This window comes from Theobroma cacao, chromosome 3 (genome assembly GCF_000208745.1).
Source record: "Theobroma cacao cultivar B97-61/B2 chromosome 3, Criollo_cocoa_genome_V2, whole genome shotgun sequence".
NCBI classification, from domain to species: domain Eukaryota; kingdom Viridiplantae; phylum Streptophyta; class Magnoliopsida; order Malvales; family Malvaceae; genus Theobroma; species Theobroma cacao.
In genome coordinates, this window is record NC_030852.1 from 33,125,371 (window position 1) to 33,146,624 (window position 21,254).

At 31.7% G+C, this 21,254-nt stretch overlaps 2 protein-coding genes and 1 pseudogene across 2 annotated transcripts; all 3 read left to right on the forward strand.

The window, feature by feature from the left end:
* Window positions 755-5,293, forward strand: LOC18606342 (geraniol 8-hydroxylase). The gene is made up of 2 exons (XM_007039900.2): window positions 755-1,786; window positions 4,497-5,293. The coding sequence occupies exons 1-2, from the start codon at window positions 803-805 to the stop codon at window positions 5,115-5,117; spliced, it is 1,605 nt and encodes a 534-aa protein (XP_007039962.2). The 5' UTR covers window positions 755-802; the 3' UTR covers window positions 5,118-5,293.
* On the forward strand, window positions 9,022-11,706 carry LOC18606343 (geraniol 8-hydroxylase). The gene is made up of 2 exons (XM_007039901.2): window positions 9,022-10,056; window positions 10,959-11,706. Exons 1-2 carry the CDS (start codon window positions 9,073-9,075, stop codon window positions 11,577-11,579), a joined length of 1,605 nt encoding a protein of 534 aa, XP_007039963.2. The 5' UTR covers window positions 9,022-9,072; the 3' UTR covers window positions 11,580-11,706.
* On the forward strand, window positions 16,987-19,672 carry LOC18606345 (annotated as a pseudogene).

A 21,254-nucleotide genomic window follows, 5' to 3' on the forward strand; every position in this document is an offset into this window, starting at 1 on the left:
ATATTTTTCACAATTTATTAAAATAAAAAAATATTATATTTTCAACAAAATGTTATTCATGAAAAAAATTTCAAATAAGTTAATTTCTGATTACCAAATGATCCTTTAATTATAATTTATAACTTATTGACTTAACAAATTAATCAATATAATAATATGATGAGAAATAAGTAAATATTATTTAAAATATAATAGTTTAATTTAAAAAAAATATTTTTAAATATGTTACATGATTGATGAATATTAATATTTTTAACAATTTATCAAAATAATAAAAAATATTAAATTTTTTCATAAAATATTTTAAATCAAAATTATTTCACCGTTATTAAAGGATTCTAACCCTTTTTTAAATATTATATATGTGTTTAGTTTAACTGTTTTTTTTAAATCCAGTAACTTATTTTGTCTTTGTCAGAATTTTTTAATTTATTTGATTAAACAAAGTTTAATGGTTAAAATTAAGAATGAACAACTCAGAACCTAAAGTTTAATATAATTTTTTGTCATTTTTCAAACATGTAAAACATATATACCAACTCCAAAACATGATTAATTTTTCTATAGCACTTAATTTATAATTAAAAAGAAAACAATCCTTTAATTATTTCATTCCATTTATTTTATATCCTGGTTTGAATAAACTAGTTTTAAATAAACTTTGATAAGATCCCTTTGCCATATTCCAAACAAGGACGAATGGCTCATTTTTGTCGTCACTAGAAGAAAAACATAAAAGCCAAAGGGCTCTGTATTCCTCCATCCCACAATTTTGGCCCCTGTACCTGGTTCTCCCTTTACCATGACTCTCATTTCAACTTCTCTCCGTTTTGACTACTCTTACTCTAAAATATGGTCATGGTTAAGCAAGAATACCAACGGAATTGATGATTTCTCACGCCTCTTCTTCACCATTGTTGGTATTTTTGCCGTTTTTTGGTATACATGGATGTACATCAAATCCAAGAATAAGGGGAAGCCACCATCCCCACCAGGCCCTCGAGGCCTTCCCTTGGTGGGAAGCCTTCCCTTCCTTCAACCTGACCTTCACTCCTACTTCGCCGAACTAGCTCGTACCTACGGGCCTGTCGTGAAACTCCAGCTCGGGAGCAAGCTTGGGATCCTGGTGACCTCCCCATCCGCCGCCCGGGAAGTACTTAAAGACCAAGACATCGTGTTTGCCAACCGTGATGTGCCTGTGGCTGGCATGTTATTGACGGGCGGGCGTGATATAGTGTGGAACCCCTACGGTCCTGAATGGAGGATGTTGAGAAAGGTATGTGTACTCAAGATGCTTAGCAACGCTACTTTGGACAAAGTTTATTCTCTTCGCCGTAGAGAAGTACGAGAAACCGTGGGTTATATGCATAGCACTGCCGGATCGCCTGTAAACGTCGGTGAGCAAATGTTTTTAACTATATTGAATGTGGTCACCAGTATGTTATGGGGTGGGACGGTGGAGGGTGACGCCAGGGCGAGCCTTGGTGCGGAGTTCAGGCACGTCATCTCAGAAGTGACTGAGATATTGGGTCTGCCCAATATTTCGGACTTTTTCCCAGTCCTGGCCCCGCTTGATTTGCAAGGTCTAATCAAACGTATAGGAAAGCCACTGGAGAGGTTGAATGGGATCGTTGATAAAATAATTGATCAACGGCTGAATGCGGAGAGGGAAATTGGGAGCACAGCAGGGAATTTTAAGGACTTTTTACAGTTTTTATTACAGTTGAAGGATGAGGAAGATTCCAAGACACCGATGACCATGAACCATATCAAAGCCTTGCTCTTGGTGAGTTCTAAACAATTCTAAATCGTACTTTTCTTTTCTTTTTGTGAAAAGTTCTAGATCTTACTTTTAGATATTAGTTGTAGACTGAAAACTTTCTGGTATATAGAATTATTCATAAGTAGTTTAAAGCAAAGTTTTATGAATTTAAGATTAATATCTATAATATATATAAAAGTAGAATATTTCAATTTTTTTAAATTTTTTTTATTAAGTCTTCGATTGAATGACAAGTGTCATTCAATTAGAATTCTTTTTTATTTTTGACTTTTTGTTTTTTATTAAATTAAATTTTTTTACACTTTATGTTAAAAATAAGTTGTTTTTAACAATTGAAGAGTTTTTTTTTTACTTTTATTTATTTTAATAAAAAATACTTAAAAATAATAATTTTTAACTTTTAATTCTTAAAAGATAGATTCATTTAATAGCTATCAATTATAATTTAATATTATATTTTGTCTATATTCTCTTATTCTACATGAACCTGAATCTATAATATATAGATATCTCTTTTATACTTAAATATTTAAATTTCAATAGATATCCATCCAATTCATTATATAAAAGTAGGATAATTGATTTGGTCAATTAATTGATATTTGTCATTCTTGATTAAATTAATTTTTTTTACACCTTATGTCAAAACTACATTGCTTTTGACATTTGAAAGGTTTTTTTTCTTTTTTACTTTTATTTATTTTAGTAAAAAATATTTGAAAATAATAATTTCTAACTTTTAATGCTTATAAGATAGATTTATTTAATATTTATCAATTACAATTTAATATTATTTTTTATCTATATTCTCTTATTCTACATCAACTTGAATCTATAGTATATAGACATATTTTTTGTACATGAATGTTTAAATTCTAATAAACATCCATCCAATTCATTTAATAAAATTAAAAAGTCAAAAGGGTCTCCTCATTTCTCAATATATATGGCACACAGTTATCATTGAATAAATAAATCAATTGAATTTAATAACTTTTAGCTATTCATTTTATATATAAAAAACATATAATACTAAAAATTACTAACTATTTTATATTGGTAGGATATTTACATTATACTATTGTCTTATATTCTACAACTGTTTATTTTAAACTGTTAATAGTATAGGTTATATACTTTCTCATTTCTTAATAGTTTATTATACATCTAATAATATTTAATAGGATTATCGTTTTTTTTAATAAATTTTGTTTTAAATAGGATAACTAATTAGGTCAATTAGTTGTCATTCTGAATTAAATTAATTTTTTTTTACACCTTATGTTAAAGTTGCGTTGTTTTTTACATTTAAAGGGTTTTTTATTTTTATTTATTTCAGTGAAAAAAATATTTGAAAACAATAATTTTTAATTTTTTAATTCTTNTTTTTATTTATTTCAATGAAAAAAATACTTGAAAACAATAATTTTTAATTTTTAATATTTAGAATATAGATTCATTTAATATTTATCAATTGTAATTTAATATTATTTTTTGTTTATATCCTCTTATTTTGCATGAACCTCCATAATATTTAAATATCTATTTTATACATGAATGTTTAAATTTCAATAAATATTTATCCAATTCATTGAACAAAATAAAAAAGTCAATAGGGTTTATTTATTTCTTAATATACATAGCACATAGTCATCATTGAATAAATAAATCAACTAAATTTGACAATATTTAGCTATTCATTTTATATATAAAAGATATATTATTATAAATTAGTAATTATTTTATATTGATAGCATCTTTATATTATACGGTTGCCTTATATTGTATAACTGTTTATCTTAATCTGCCAATAAGATATGTTATACACTCTCTCATTTCTTAATATTCTACTGTTTTATAATCATATATGTAGGTGCAAGTTTTCGGTAATTGAAATCAGAGTAAATAATTATTTTTAATTAATTTCAGTTTATTTTTTTCTCTATCAGTAAAAATCAGACATTCATGCAGTTAATTAATACAATATTACTTTTTTTACAAACTCTTTTAAAGGAACCAAATTGAAATCAACTCTAACATAATCAATATTTTCTGTGATCTTTTTCGTAGCATAGCTACGGACACCATCTTAATATGTATAAAACTGCAAACAAGCCTATCATTGCTAGAGTTGGTACCTAAATTAAGTCATTGCAATACACTAATCTGCACTAAGCTATCAGATTATTCATTGACAAAAAACCAAAAAAAAAGACACCTTCTTGACTTTTTAATTTGTGTTATTTCGTTCTCCACTGCTTGGAGTAGGCATTATTGTTTTTTCTTCAAAATCCTGGCCGCCGGTTGTGGATATGGCGGTGGAGACGAGGGGTTCATTGCCTCTCGGATATCATAAAATAGAGATTAATTAAATTTAGTCATAACTCGTAAGGGGACAACAGAGCTTGGAAAGAGTGCACAATCTTTCGGCACGTTTTCTTGTCCTTGCATGTTGTATCCCACGATAGAAAAACCACCGCATTCAGTTTTATTTTTCTACCAAGCAAAAGATCTGTTGTTAGAGCATACCATGAATTAAAAAGAAAAACTAATTTCCCAGTCACATTATTAGCCACCCTCCTTTAACTTGTGTTATTATGAATGGGTGACAATGAGAGTGAGACCTATAATTGAAAAGTGGCTATGAAAATTTCAAAGCCCAATAATGGCTATGAGGCGTACTAATACATGGACTTTTTAATACTTTGGACAGGATATGGTGGTGGGAGGATCAGAGACGTCCTCTAACTCAATTGAGTTTACACTGGCTGAAGTCATCAACAAACCAGAAGTCATGAGAAAAGCACAGCAAGAATTGGAAGAAGTAGTTGGCAAAGACAAGATTGTAGAAGAAGCCCACATTCACAAATTACCATATCTACTTGCAATTATGAAAGAGTCATTGCGTTTGCACCCAGCCCTCCCTCTCCTAGTCCCGCACAGCCCCAGTGAAGACTGTTCAGTTGGCGGTTACTGTATCCCTAAGGGTTGTAGGGTGTTTGTCAACGCCTGGGCAATTCACAGAGACCCTTCTGTCTGGGAAAATCCGTTGGAGTTCAACCCTGACAGGTTTTTGAACAGCAAATGGGATTTTAGTGGGAGTGACTTTAATTATTTTCCATTCGGGTCTGGCAGAAGAATCTGTGCTGGAATGGCAATGGCTGAGAGGATGGTGTTGTATTCAATTGCCACGCTCTTGCATTCTTTTGATTGGAAAGTGCCGGAGGGTATGAAGTTGGATCTTTCAGAGAAGTTCGGGATTGTCTTGAAGTTGAAGAATCCACTGGTTGCGGTTCCGACGCCAAGGTTATCGAATACAGCTCTTTATGAATAAAAATTTTAGATTGGAATCAATGCCCATGCTGAGAGGTATAAAGAAGTTGCTTTAACAGGTTTGGGATTATTCAATTTCTCAATCTATTATGAAGTCAATTATTGTACCAATTGAATAGTTACACATTTTGATAACTTACTTTTGAGATAATATATTTTCGATTCTCTTCCAATTAATAGTTACTTTTGTTTATATGCAAACTGTTTAGGCATATAATGACTTAGAACGGTGTAATTAGTTTTTTATATTATTTTCTTTTAATACAAAAAAGATATATAAATAAAGGATAAAATATCTCACTTTTTAAATTTTAATCGAAATTTTTAATAGATCTATTAGTTTTTCAAATAAATACTCCATTAAAAAAAAATATTTTATTAGACATATAAATTTAGCCGTTGGTCAACCGTTAATGTTTACATTAATTTGATGATATGATAATATTGTAATAATAATTTTATTTTTTATTAATTTTAAAAATTATTATTATATAATTTTTATTAATTTTTATCAGTTTTTTAATTAGTTTTTTATTAATTAAAAAAAAGAGTGCTCCCCAAGATAAGAGAGCACCGAGGGAAAACTAGATCGATACTCCTTTTTTTATTTTTTTAAAAATTTAATGATAATTTTTTAAATTAATAAAAAAAAGATATTTTAATCTTTTCATAACATTTGTTAATGATGTTTACATTTTTGGGTAAAATGTTTATTTTGAAAATTAATGGATCCGTTTAAAATTTTGATTAAAGTTTAGATATGTGGAGGTATTTTATCTTAAAATAAATTCATGTTAAATAATATTTGAATTTAAATTAATATTCAATATAATATATGCTATATACCTCTTTCCCTTATTTGCCTTGACTCATGAGTCCTTGACTATTGGCCTATTTAAGATTGCTTACTTTTTATACTTATGATATTAATTGCAATCCAATTAATATGATATCATTGTGTGGTAAATTACAGAGATCTGCATATCATTGACAAAAGAAGAGTCCAATGCATATAATTGCATATATGAGATTCTCGATCATCTTATCTCTATAGTAAATATGACACATTTAACTTAATCCAAAATTGAAGATTAAGAGTTTTTAATATGACAAGACTTTCTGTTTTATATATATATATATATATAAACAAACAGCATCCAAATTGTTGCATTAAATTTGTTGTCAAAGTAAATTCTTTATAGTAACTCATAAATTTTCATAAAATATACTTATTTTGTCTCATTTTATTTGTCTATTATTGATTTTTTTTATTAATAAATTCAATTTTGACTATTTATTTTTAATAAAATTATAAAATTTTAAAAGTAAATTTTCCAAATTTTGAGTTTCAAACTTTTCACAAAAGATTTTTTTGAGATTTTAATGTTATATAATATTTTAAAAAATAATAGTTAAAACTAAATTCATTTAATCTAAAAAATCAATAAAAGACAAATAAAATGGACAGAGAAAGTTTTTTTTTTTATAAGATACTAGAGTATGGCCCGTGCTATGCCTGCAAGTAGGTACGAAATGGTTAACATAACAAATATATTAGTTTTTCAGTTATAGAAATATTTATACACTACATTGATTTAAAAAGTTGCAAATAACCCAACCAAAACCCTTAAGAGAGAGTTTTAATATATAGTTATAGATATAGGTATTACAATATTATGATACATTAAGAAAAAAAATCATCCATGAATAATATTTTTAAAAAATTAGTATATTAATCAGTAATCATTCATGAAACAAAGTTAATTTTCCCTTTTAATATAAATTAAACTAAGACAAAAATATCAGTGATAAATAAATAAAAATTTTCCTTGAATTTCTAAGAAATGAATAAGCTAACTTGTTCACCAATCAGTTAGTTAGAGAAGTTCATTCTTCTATTGCCTAAATAACAATATTCATAATTAATTAAAGCTAGTTCACTGGCATTTTTTATGAGAAAGACAGAATTAATTGGGAGATCAATTTCAGTTGCAGATTCTCAGGGCATTCGAAAAATTATTCCTATCAATTTTTTTTTTTTGTTTTTGGCAAGTTTTCTTATACTTTGCTATGTTGGAATATGTAAAAAGGAAATGCAACCAATCAAGTCAATTAAGATATGAGACAGCAGACTCTACCAATCTTCTAAAGAAGCCTTGACTATACATGGGGGATATTGTTCTTGGTCATATACATAAATACAGTCACGTCGGCTTCAGGCAAAATATTGCTAGTTGATATGAGAAATATTTAATTTAATGCAAATTGGGATCTTTTTTCCTTTGTTAAATTTAAGTGAAAGAGCATCAAACTGAATGCCTAAATCAAGAATTCATGGAAGCTCTACCCTCAAAACATGCTTAATACCATGACAAAGAATCAAGAATCATAAGAAAACATAAAAAACTTAAGCCCTTAGAACTATAAGTGTTATAATTATCAACTAATTCCCAAATGAAGGGATAATATAAACACACATAACCAAAAAAGATTTCATTATCTATCAGCCATAACTCATAAATCTACATATTATCCAATTCCAGTATTAGAATTAAGATAAAACCTTAGGAACCGTGTTAAATTTTAAGAGAAAATAGCACCATTTTCATACTTAGAAGATAAATTGCATAAACTTAAAATCCGTAATTCTTAATTAAACATAATCATCCCAAACATTAAATACCAACAAACAACACCATTCTTTGAATGATAAAAAAGTATAAAAAAAATATTTGTTACGGAGGATCAAAAATTTGAAAAAATCATTTACCATTTCATAATAGAAAATGAGTTGGAAATCAAAGAAGAAACCAAAAAAAAATCAAAAACCATAAATGGCCAAATACCCAACTAAACAACTAATAAAAAAAAAAGCAAAAATAAAAAAGCCAAAAAAGATGTAGAAGTAGAACATGCAAAAGAGGTGAATAAAAACAGGAAACAAACCAAAGTAAAGAAGAGAAAGAAAAAGACCAAAATGGAATGAAACAACAGGCAAGGAAGCTAAACAAATAAGGCGGAAAAGAAACGAAAAACATAAAAACACATAGAACTCTCCAGAATTGAGTTGAAATGAATATAAAAGTAATTGAATTAAATAAATAGCTTAAAACAGCCTCCAAGTAAAAAGCACATTTACAATCAAAAGACAATAGAGTCCTTGAAAATGGAAAAAACACTAACAAAATCATGGAAAAATCTCTACTATAGAAAATCTCTGACATAGAAGTTGCGTGGAGCAATTGAGAATCATCTACATTGAGCCAAACATGTACAGCAGCCCCACAAGCCAACAAATCTATGCCTCTATAATAAAACTCTGCCCTAAGGGCTTTATTGAGCCGACGTGGGCTAATTGCTCGGGTGGATCAATATTGAGTTGATGAAAACTTACATGAATGGAATGAAAATAAATTGAAATTGAAAGCAGCACATGGCGCAGGCCAACTGCTCGAGTAGGCCAACATTGAGCAGATGAAAACTCACATGAATGGAATTTCACAAATAGAGCCATTCCAATTACACGCCATGTGTTATGCAATTGACAAATTCAGACGGTACTTAATTGAAGCCCATAGGGGAGAGTTTTCTTATAGATGGTATAAGAACTTGATAATTTTTAGTAAAATACCATTGTCTTTCAAGAAAAAAGAAGGAAGGTGGTTTGAGCCTTTAATTTTGACTTAATTGAACTAGTTTCAGTCATACTATGTCCGTTCCGACATAGTGGGAGCGAAGGAGAGAAAATAGGAAAATGTTTTTTTGGGTTGAGTGTACAAATGCACCTAAAATAGATGTGGATCTTATCCACTCCGTTAAATCCCTTTGCCATACTCCAACTAAGCACGAAAGGTAAGGATCCTTTCTAACTTTTTGCTACAGAACAAATATAAAGGCCAATTTTGCACAATTTTCCTACCACATTTTTGCAGCCTCTACCTTGTTATCCCTTTACGATGACTCTCATCTCAAGTTCTCTCCGTTTTGACTACGCTTACTCTAAAATTTGGTCATGGTTAAGCAAGAATACCGACGGAATTGATGATTTCTCACGCCTCTTCTTCACCCTTGTTGGTGTTTTTGCCATTTTTTCGTATACATGGATGTACATCAAATCTAAGAACAAGGGGAAGCCACCATCCCCACCAGGCCCTCGAGGCCTCCCCTTGGTGGGAAACCTTCCCTTCCTTCAACCTGACCTTCACTTCTACTTCGCCGAACTAGCTCGTACCTATGGGCCTGTCGTGAAACTCCAGCTTGGGTGCAAGATTGGGATCCTGGTGACCTCCCCATCCACCGCCCGGGAAGTACTTAGAGACCAAGACATCGTGTTTGCCAACCGTGATGTGCCTGCGGCTGCCCTGTTAGTAACGGGCGGGCGTGATATAGTGTGGAACCCCTACGGTCCTGAATGGAGGATGTTAAGAAAGATTTGTGTACTCAAGATGCTTAGCAATGCTACGTTGGACAAAGTGTATTCGCTTCGACGTAGAGAAGTACGAGAAACCGTGGGTTATATACATAGTAAGACCGGATCGCCTGTAAACGTGGGTGAGCAAATGTTTTTAACTATATTGAATGTGGTCACCAGTATGTTATGGGGTGGGACGGTGGGGGGTGACGCCAGGGCGAGCCTCGGTGCGGAGTTCAGGCACATCATCTCAGAAGTGACAGAGATATTGGGTCTGCCCAATATTTCGGACTTTTTCCCAGTCCTGGCGCCGCTTGATTTGCAACGTCTAATCAAACGTTTGGGAAAGTCAGTGGAGAAGTTGAATGGGATCGTTGATAAAATAATTGATCAACGGCTGAAGGTTGAGAGAAAAAGTGGGAGCACAACAGGGGAATTTAAGGACTTTTTACAGTTTCTATTACAATTGAAGGATGAGGAAGATTCCAAGACACCAATAACCATGGACCATATCAAAGTATTGCTCTTGGTGAGTATTAGACATTTCTAGTTCTTACCATGAACTGTTAGTTGTTGACTGTACACCATCTGATATATCGAATTATTCACATTTTAAAGTGACTTTTTTTAAATGGAATTTTTCGTAAGAAATGCCTTTTTCCAACAGAATTTTCACAAAAAATTTTATAGAAATTTTTTTGTAAATATCTAAATTGATAATACCTTCTCTCCAAAATGAAAAATTTTAAGTAATCATCGAATGTTTATCAATGAAAAACTATTCTTAATTGAAACATTTTTTTCAAAAATGAATTTGGTATTCTAGGTGTTATAAATTTATAATATTATGGTAAGTGAAAAGTTTATTCAAAATTTGTCGAAATTTTTTAATCGTATATTATTTTTAATTTTTTTTCTAATTTATTTATTTATTTTTAAACTAATTAGATAAAAATTAAAATATACCTAAATAGATAAAATTCTCTATTTCATTGGTACAATAATATTTTAAAAAAATATTCATGATTTTTAATTACATGTGAAAACAAAAAAATAGATACAATAATACAACTTTCCTAGAATAATACCACAGTGATCATAGTACAACTTCCTCAGTATGATATCGTATATTAATGTTGTATATACCAAAGAAGGGATGAAAAAAACAAAGCCAGCTTTTTGAATTGTTTATTGGTCAATTTTCATTCTCCACTTCTACTGTTAGTTCATATTATCAATTTTAAAAAAAAAGAACTAACTTCCCTGTCACATTCAGTCTCATTCTCTCATTTCTAGATGTAAGGGTAATGATGAAAGTGAGAGCTAGAATCGAGTAATGGCTGTGAAAATATCAAAGCCCATTAATGTAAACTTGGAAAGGTGGGGGACATAGCAATATATAGACTTTTTAATACTTTGGAGTTTGGACAGGATATGGTGGTGGGAGGATCAGACACATCCTCTAACTCGATTGAGTTTACACTAGCTGAAGTCGTGAACAAGCCAGAAGTCATGAGAAAAGCACAGCAAGAATTGGATGAAGTAGTTGGCAAGGAGAACATTGTGGAAGAAACCCACGTTCACAAGTTACCATATCTACTTGCAATTATGAAAGAATCATTGCGTTTGCACCCAGTCCTCCCTCTCCTAGTCCCTCACAGCCCTAGTGAAGACTGCACAGTTGGCGGGTACGCTATCCCTAAGGGTTGTAGGGTGTTCGTCAACGCCTGGGCAATTCACAGGGACCCTTCTGTCTGGGAAAATCCGTTGGAGTTCAACCCTGACAGGTTTTTGAACAGCAAATGGGATTTTAGTGGGAGTGACTTCAATTATTTTCCATTCGGGTCTGGCAGAAGAATCTGTGCTGGAATAGCAATGGCTGAGAGGATGGTTTTATATTCAATTGCCACGCTCTTGCATTCTTTTGATTGGAAAGTGCCAGAGGGTAAGAAGTTAGATACTATAGAGAAGTTTGGGATTGTATTGAAGTTGAAGAATCCACTGGTTGCAATTCCAACGCCAAGGTTATCGAATCCAGCTCTTTATGAATAAAAATTTTAGATTGGAACCCTTCACTTCTTGTACTAATAAAAAAGAAAGTAAAGTTAATGCTAAATATGTATAAAATAAAGTACTGTTCAACATAATATATTATACTATCTATAGCTTCTCATCATTAGCCTTGAGTCCTTGATTACTGGCTAAGTTAAGGTTGATTAATTGTTATAATTATGATATGAATTGTAACTTAATTAATATGATATCATTGTGAAATTATACACATGTAATTTATAAAAATCTGCCTATCATTGACAAATGAAAAATTCAATATCTTTAATTGCATATTAATTTGAGATTATCGATCTTTCGTTCACAACTTAACATACACATGATATGTTTAATTTGTTCCAAAATTGAAGATTGAATGTTTTTGTAGGGTCAAGTCTTTTTGTTGCACATAAGTTTATTTTTTAATCAACAAACAGCATCGAAATTGTTGCATTAAATCTATTGACAAAATAAATTCTTTATTGTAACTAGTAATTTTTCATAAAATATAAATTTTCTTTTAAGAATGAATTTGAAAATTTTGTGTTGATGAAGAGTTTTTATAAAAGAGCCCAATACATCGAGGGGCCTAACCGACCCAATGACTACTAGGAAAGCTGCTATTGTTTGAAACTATATGTGGAAAGGGCCTCACGATGCTTTCGGCAAATGAACCAAATGGCCCAAATAAATCTGGCTGGACTCTGCAGCGTAGCTTATAGATAGCCACAATCCTTTCATAATCTTAACTTCACGTGGCTTTTTATTTTATTTTCTGAGCAAGCATGCCACCAGGCTGAGCTCCCACTCTGTGTTCCCTATCACCATGTTGTTCACCACCCTTTTGGAAGATGATGATAATCGTTTCATAGTCAGAACACGAACTCTCTCTACCATAAAAAAAAAAAAAAAGAAAAAATGAGAAAAGAAAGAAAAAAGGCGATGTTGGTGGAGAGAGAGAGGTGCGAGTTTGAAGTAACTGCAATTGCTGAGGCTCGACTAGAAAGAAAAAATTGTGAAAAATAATTAATCTTATAAGATTATTTTAACAATAGCATTCAATAAAATTAACTATTTTTATCAAATTTTATCATAATTTGATAAAAATACTCTTTAAATCGTTTCAAATAAATTAAATGTTCTTGATTTCTCTTACTCTCATCATCCAAACAAATTAAATGTTGTTTGTCTCTTTTGCCATCAAGCTTTATTTTGTCATCCATCTCTCTAATTTTAACACCATCATCATTTTTATATTTATCTCTCGTTATCTCGTCATATTGTCTTCAATCTACAAACTAAAGAGTAGAGATGATATCAATATATGTTTTTAAGTTTTTTTTTTATAATTAAAGAAGAGGAGATTCGAACCCTACTATTTATGTAGGGAATCATGCACCAATCAATGAATTCAAATACTCAAGTGCAATATATGTTTTTAGATTTATTAGTTTACATTCACAAAATCTCAAAATTAATAGATTAAAGTTAAAAGTGAAATTTGTAAATTAAAACATTGCTTAGAGTTGTTGCTCGCCATGTCTACATATAACAACTCTAATGCACTTGGCACGTAACAAATCTATTGAACATAGCATAAGATATAATAATATTTTTTTAAAATAACGTGTAGCATAAATTTTTTTAAATATGATGTGTAATAATTTTTTTTAATATGATATATAGCAAAATTTTTTTGAATATGATGTGTAACAACATGGTTTTTTCAAAATTACATGTAGTAAAATTTTTTTGAACACAACTTGTAACAATAAAATTTAATTTTTTAATATGATGTGTAATAATTTTTTTTTCAACATTACGTTACGTGCCATTGAAGGTAATTTTGTCCCAAATAGAACTTTTTTTTCAGAGTTAGCAATTGGCCCAGCTTCAAAATCGTGTGCGTTTGTCTAGCACTGTTGCACTTTGGTTTTTGTTTATTATTGATTAAAGAAACCAACCATATGTTTGGTTCGCGGAATGAAATATAATAGAACAGAATAGTTATCTTATGAGAATAGAATAAAAAAAGAATAAAATAGAATAATTATTATATAATTTGATTCATAGAATGAAGTATGATAAGAATTGTTATTATGATTCATTATGGTGTTTGGTTAGTAAGAATAGTTTTGGAATAGTTAAAGAATAAATGATCAAATGATTAAATTACCTTTTATTATAATTTAGTAACCTAGACAATTACTCATTATTATAATTTAATAATTTTTTTAATCTTTTAAATTTATTTTCATTAAAATTTTAAAATATTAATATTTTATTATTAAATTATTAATATAATTTTTTATTTCAATTTCTTTTTATTTTTTCTCTATTTGTATTTTCATTTTAATATTTTAATTTCTATTTTTATTAAAAACTTAAACATTAATAATTTATTATTTAATTATTAATATAATTTTTTATTTCAATTTCTTTTTATTTTTTCTCTATTTGTATTTTCATTTTAATATTTTAATTTCTATTTTTATTAAAAACTTAAACATTAATAATTTATTATTTAATTATTAATATAATTTTTTTATTTTTTTCTTTATTTTCATTTTTTATTTGTATGTTATAATTATTTTCAATAAATAGAGTCATTTTTATTCAATAAAATTTTGACTTTATTCCATAGTCATGAAATAGCCATTAACACGGAGAAAGGGGAAATAGTTAAAGCTCAAAACCAACCAAACAAAAGAATAAAAATGAGAAAGGAATAAGGGGGAATAGCCAAGCTATTCCCTATACCAAACGTGCCATAAGATCCTGTTTCTAGACATCATTAAAGGTTGCTTAAATATAAAACACAACCGTTTGCTCGTTGTAAGTCATAATTTGTGGGATTCATCAGCCTAAAAATTCGTAGCTTCAATATAAAACACAAATCAGTATATTTAGCTTCAACCATTTCCTTTTATTAAATTTTGAATTAGTTAAAAGTTAGTTATATAGTTAAGGCCCTGTTATTTAGTTCATGAGAAAGTTTCAAGAAAAGAATATATAATTTTAAAGATAAAAGAAAATTTAACTCTATATAACTTAGCACTTTGGAATGACTTGAGAAAAATAGAAGGAAAATGAATTTTTTGGTATATTTATCAATGTTAAATATAGAAAGAAAAATTAAAGGAAAAAAATGGACATCCTATTCTTAGTTGACAAGTTAGAATATAAGCAATACAACTTTGCTTTAATCAAATAATGGAATGGGTAGTTGGATATCCAGTATTCTTATCTCAATTTTTATTATAATCATAAATTTGTAACCAAAACTAACGTACTAAAATATAATTTGAATCAAAATAAGATAATGGAAAATTGGATTTTTTTTTTCCAAATTATAAACTGTGATTTGGATTCTAAAGTTATTATTTTCCCAAATTAATTAAATACCAATTAAATTAGATGTCATTTATTCAAATTTTTTGGGATTAATTTTTTTTTTTGCAAACAAAAAGGAAAATAGCAATGGTTGATTTGGAAATATATAAGAGTTATACAGTGATAGAGTGCCCACTGCCAACTTCAAAGTATTCTAATTTTAGATAAATCATACAAAACACAATGATTCAATCGTTAACATTAAGGGTACATGAGATCATCCTGATGATAGAATCAAACCTTGGCAATTAAATCACTACAACATCGTAAAAATGATACCAAAATGCTATAAGTATTTGCTCAACTAGAGAGGTGGTTAAACAAGGTTGCTCCAAATTGGTTGGCAATGGGAGAAACACTTATTTTTGGTATGATCGGTGGTTAGGTGACAAATCACTAGTAGAGGTATGTGATCGAGCTATGAACTTGTTGACAAATGATGTTGTAAGTGATTTCCTTGATGAGAATGGGGGATGGAAACCTGATAAACTGAATGATCTTCCGCAAGGCTTGCGAGATCAATTGTCTTTGGTGCATCTGCTTTCCAACAAATGGTCCCCTTCCCCTAATGGTATTTTCTCAGTTAATTCTGCTTATTCATTGATACAAAGCCATACTCCACTTCCTTTGCTTGGTCTCGAATATGGAACATTAGATGGTCCCCTAGAATTCATCATTTTTTTTAGTTGGTTCGACATAACCATATTCTTACAAGAGAGGCCTGCTTTTGAAGGAAGCTTTCAAATACCTCTCGGTGTCCAAGATGTGATGCTGAAACGAAAAATATATTGCATGCTTTAAGGGATTGTTTTGTCTCTCAAGCCATTTGGAGAAACTGGACTCATGGTGCTGACCTTGATCACTTCAATGGTCTTTCTTTGCATGAATGGCTCCTTTACAATTCTAATAGAAAAGATGTCCTTGTGGAAGCTAACATTTCATGAATCACTCTCTTTGGATTTACTTGTTGGCATGTTTGGAAGCTTAAAAATAAATGTCTCTTCGAGGAAGGATATCAGTGGCCTTTCGGCGCTAATTTTACCATCATTGCTATTATTAGGGGTTTTATAAAGTTTGAAGTAGGCCTTTATTCTGCCCTTTCTCGACAGTTGTGCTTTATTGCTTGGCAACCACCTCTAGAGAGCTTTGTTGAGATGAATGTCGATGCAGCTGTTATTTCTAATCTAAGAGAGCTTAGCATGGGAGATTTATGTCAAGATAATGGTGGATATTGGATCTTTGGATTCATGGGCAGACTTGGTATGGGTACTATTCTGAAAGCTGAATTACATGTTGTTTATAAGGGACTTACACTTGTTTGGGATCATGGATGCCAATAGATTGTGGTTAAATTGAACTCCAAACTTGCTGTCTAAAAAATTTATCAAACAATTTAAGATAAAGACCTTTTTTCGCCTAATATTCATTTTATGTAGCAATTAATGATGAAAGATTAGGTATGCTTGGTACATCCTATTTATAGGGAAGCAAATTTCTATGCTAATTTTCTTGTTAAGAAGGCTCAATTGGGGGAATTTGAAGTTATTAAGCTACAATCTCCACCTAACTTCCTTTTTGCTTCAAAATGATTTAGTTGGTGTTACTAGGCCTAGAGCAGTGGTAGGCTAAGCGGTTTCGCTCCCATATATATAGTATACATTTTGGTATCATCTCTCGTCGAATATATATGATATGAGTAGGACACCCTGAAAGAAATGAAATGAAAATATCACTAGCTAGGAGGATAACCATGCCTGTCAAACCAATGAAATTGCAAACAGATATCAATGAATTTAAATATTTAATTTATCCTCATCTTACCCCCAAAAAATAATATATAGTTTTCTTGGAAATTGGACTTTTTGTTTCTTCGTTGAAACTGCAATTAATTCACCATATTGTGTAAATCAAAATATTTGCAAGATATTCATAAAAAAAAATCTACTACTACTATTACTACTATGTTCCGCTCTGCCCTTTGATATGAGTTTTCCTTTTAAATATACTTTACAAACCACGTCTATCTTTTCCATATGACGATTATAAATCTGGAATCCAAATCCTTTACCTCCAATTCTTGCCCTACTTTGTGTCCAAGCTTTCACAAGGTACCATGTGTCTATTTTTAATTATTAATTAATACTTATCTTGTTATAATTTTTTCTTTCTCTCTTATATTTTGATTTTAATTTTTTTCCTCTTTCTCTATCTTTTCCCATCTTTCTCTATTATCAAATGGTTGCTAATCTTTTTCCTTCCAATGCTTGTTGTTATTCTAGCAAGAAAAGCAAATGTATCATGGCCATGGGTTGGTAGCTGTTCGATCGGATGATTAGCATAATTAGATGACAGGTGAGGATCAAAGCAAGGAGTGGGTAGAGGAGGCTGCTCCTTTAGCAAGAATTGCACCACCGGAGACCAATTAAAGTTGGGATCTGCCGGAAGAGGTACTGGTGAAATAGAAGAGAAAGGTGAAAACTGTTTTTTCCCGATCAATATAAATCATGCTCACTTCCTTGTTGCAACGTTAAGCTCTATGCGCTTCCTCGTTGCTTCTGCCTTATAGCTTACAATTTCTTTTTCTTTTTTTAATCCCTCCTAGAATGTCGCACACAGCTTACACCTTGTATTCATGGCTGTGGGATGGTAGCAACCAGAAGGTTGGACTGCTTGGAGCAGTCTTCTCATTTTTTATTACCACGTTGGTAATTTCACTATGGCAACACTGGACTCTTAGGAAGTCAAGGAAGCCAATCGCTCCGTTGCCGCCTGGCCCCCGTGGCTTGCCATTAGTGGGATATCTTCTGTTTCTTGGAACCAATTTACACATGGTCTTTTCAGAATTGGCGGGAATATACTGCCCCATCTTCAAACTTTGGCTTGGAAACAAATTATTCGTGGTAATTAGCTCACCATTGATAGCAAAAAAAGTGGTTCGTGTCCAGGATAAAACATTTTCTGAGCGGGATCCTCCCATCTCTCCGCAGATTATTACTTGTGGCTGCATGATATTGCATTTGACTCTTACAGCGGTCCTAGCTGGAAAATGAAGCGCAGAGTTCTTGCTAGCGAGATGCTTAGCAATGCTAGCTTTAATGCATGCTAAGGTCTACGAAGAGAACAAATGATGAAAACTATTGGGGATGTGTATAAAAACGTTGGTAAGCCAATAGATGTCGGTGAATTGTCATTTTTAACTGCAATCAATGCGGTCATGGGCATGGTGTGGGGAGGCAAACTCTGAGGAGAGAAAAGGGCCACCATTGAGGGTCGGTTCAGAGAGATTTCTACAGAATTAATGGTGCTATTGGGAAAACCAAACCTTTTTGATTTCTTCCCCTTGCTTGCACGATTGGACATACAAGGTATAAAGAAGGGAATGAAGAAAATCTCTCATTCGTTTGATCAAGTTTTGAGTCTGTAATTGAAGTAAAAACGAATTATATGGCCACCACGAAGGAAAAAGATGATACAACGAGTGAACAAAAAGACTTCTTGCAGTTTCTATTGGAACTCAAGGACAATGAAGGTAGCGCATCGCCTATTACAATGAGTCAACTCAAGGGCATGCTGATGGTACGATTTCTTACCATACACCAATTTTCCTTTTTTTTTTCTTTTTCCTTTTCGTACAACATCCTTTTAACTCTGCTTTCTGGTTTGGGTAATGCGTGCTAATAATTTTTAACTAGGACCTTCTGGTGGGTGGAACGGATACTACATCAACTATAATGGAGTGGACAATGGCAGAGCTAATCCAACATCCAGAAATAATGGAAAAAGTGAAGAAAGAATTAGCTGATGTTGTTGGGCTAAATAGCACCGTTGAAGAGGGTCACTTGCCTAATTTACTGTACCTACATGCGGTGATAAAGGAGACCTTCCGATTGCACCCGCCCCTGCCCCTCCTGGTGCCTCGTTGTCCTAGCGTATCAAGCACTGTTGGTGGCTATACCATTCCAAAGGGCAGCAGGGTTTTTTTAAATATCTGGTCCTTTCATAGAGACCCCGATATATGGGATAATTCTTTAGAATTTCAACCTGAAAGGTTCTTGAATGATCCTAACAAGTTTGACTACAATGGCAATGAGATCCGGTACATGCCATTTGGCTCTGGAAGGAGAAGGTGTCTAGGACTTCCTTTTGGAGAGAAGATGCTATATTTCATGCTGGCCTCATTACTGCATTCTTTTGAGTGGAAATTGTCCCAGGGCACAGAGCATGACATGTCCAGCAAATTTGGAATTGTTATGAAGAAAAAGAAGCCTTTACTTCTTATTCCAACATCAAGCTTACCTAATCTTGAGCTCTACAAAAAATAACTGCAATGCTGTAGTCGTACTAAACTATTATTGTATCTCCTTTATACAATTAGATTGCTTTTTAGCAAATTTCCTTGGCCACCAGCAATATTCAGACAATAGTGCCATGTAATACTTTCTTATCAAGTAAAAGGAAATATATTGACACACGCCCGCCATTGAGTCAGACGGTTGGGATGTTGCTATAAGTAGGTCGGCTACCAGACCGGGACCAAGGGCGGAAGGCCTCAAACAACCCTCGACGGCAGGATTCTGTAGTCTGAGACTGTGACACTCCATGGCTGCTGCAACAGAAAGTTTTCGTTTATCTTGGGCTTAATGTAAGCAGAAAAAGGTTGTAAGCTGATGTTATACAAGTCTTTACGCTGATGTAACTTTTGATTTTTAGTTGGTCAACAGTTCCAAATTTGTGATTGAAGATTTCACTCTTGTGTTATTATTGCTTCTTGTTTGCATCGAAGACAGGAGGAAGCAGGACCGACTCGAATACAGAATACTTATGGCCATCAAGAGGCTGGCCCATATATTTAAACTTTAGCGAACGGGGCGTGTGTAGTGCATGTGGTAGCGGGGTCAAGCCATGTGCAGATGCTACCTAACAAACTGGAATACTTTCAAACTATGTCCTACTCCTTCTGTGCCGCCATGATCTATCACACATCACTAATCCATACTGTAAACAGTGTGGTCTGTTTCCACTCATCGTCTCCACATACTGCTTCCGATCGATAAGATATTTTAAAAGTCAAAGAAAATAAAATGGGCTATTGATTGATTATTTCTTTTTTTTTTTAGTAAAAACCAATAACCCTTTCTAGAACTTTAATATCCTTATTTTAGGCCTTATGAAACGAAAAGGAGTTTGCTGTTTAATTGAACCAAAATTAACTTCAAATAAATATTTTTGTACTATTAATTATTACTAACTTTCTTTACCCTCTAATCTCTATCATTATTATTATTTATGTTTTTTTAAGACTCAATGACCTAATAACCTTTCATATTGTGTTCTTCTTTTTTAAAAAATAAAATAAAGATAAAAATATTTTAGGGATTTACAACTCTAATTTTTTTTAACACTGTGATTGAAGCATTTTTTTTTTATAAAAAAAGATGGATTTTATTGACCATTTTACCAGCTAGCCAAAAATAGTCTCAAGCTAAAATCGCCGGAAACTCCTGTTGGCATCGAACCTGGCCTGGCAAAAGAGAAATACAAGAAACAGCAAACTGCTCACGTAAACTTTGGCAGTAGCCCCAAAACTCAGCTGATTCACCCTGTGATTGAAATATTGATTTCATGGTAGTAACATACTCTAGAAAACAAGTGTATATATAAAAAATGAAACAGTAAAAAGAAAATGGAAAGAGCATGTTGGCTTATCTGTTGTTAATTTTTAACTTGAATGGTAGGGATGGCTGATTTTTAGAACAATTCATTTTTCAAAGAATGACGTACAGAAATCTGATATGTTGGCAAAAAAAAAGTTACTTATAATTGGGTTTGGGAGTCCAATAGATGATATTCATAAATTTTTCTTCTCCTAACAGTTAGATAGATATTCACATAGATTTTTCATAGAATGCCATAACATAATTCATTGATGTTGGTACTGAAAATGACTTGTTATAAAATGGCCCAATACATGGGGGGCCGAACCCAATTGCATCCCAAATCAGCAAAGGGCCGAACCAACCCAATTGCGTCCCAAATCAGCAAAGCTGCCAATTTTTAGAAACTACACGTGGAAAAGGGCCTTCCGACTACCACATAAAGTTATGTTACGCTTCCTATAGTGCAAAATAAAGGAAAAAGAAAAACATCAAACAAGGTAGAGGAAAATGAACTCGCTTTTGCTTCTTAGAGGCTTGTGCCAAAAAAATTCACATGAAGTTTGAGATTCTTTCTATAATTCTTTTATTTATTTTTTTTCAATACACTTGTTATTATCATATATTATAT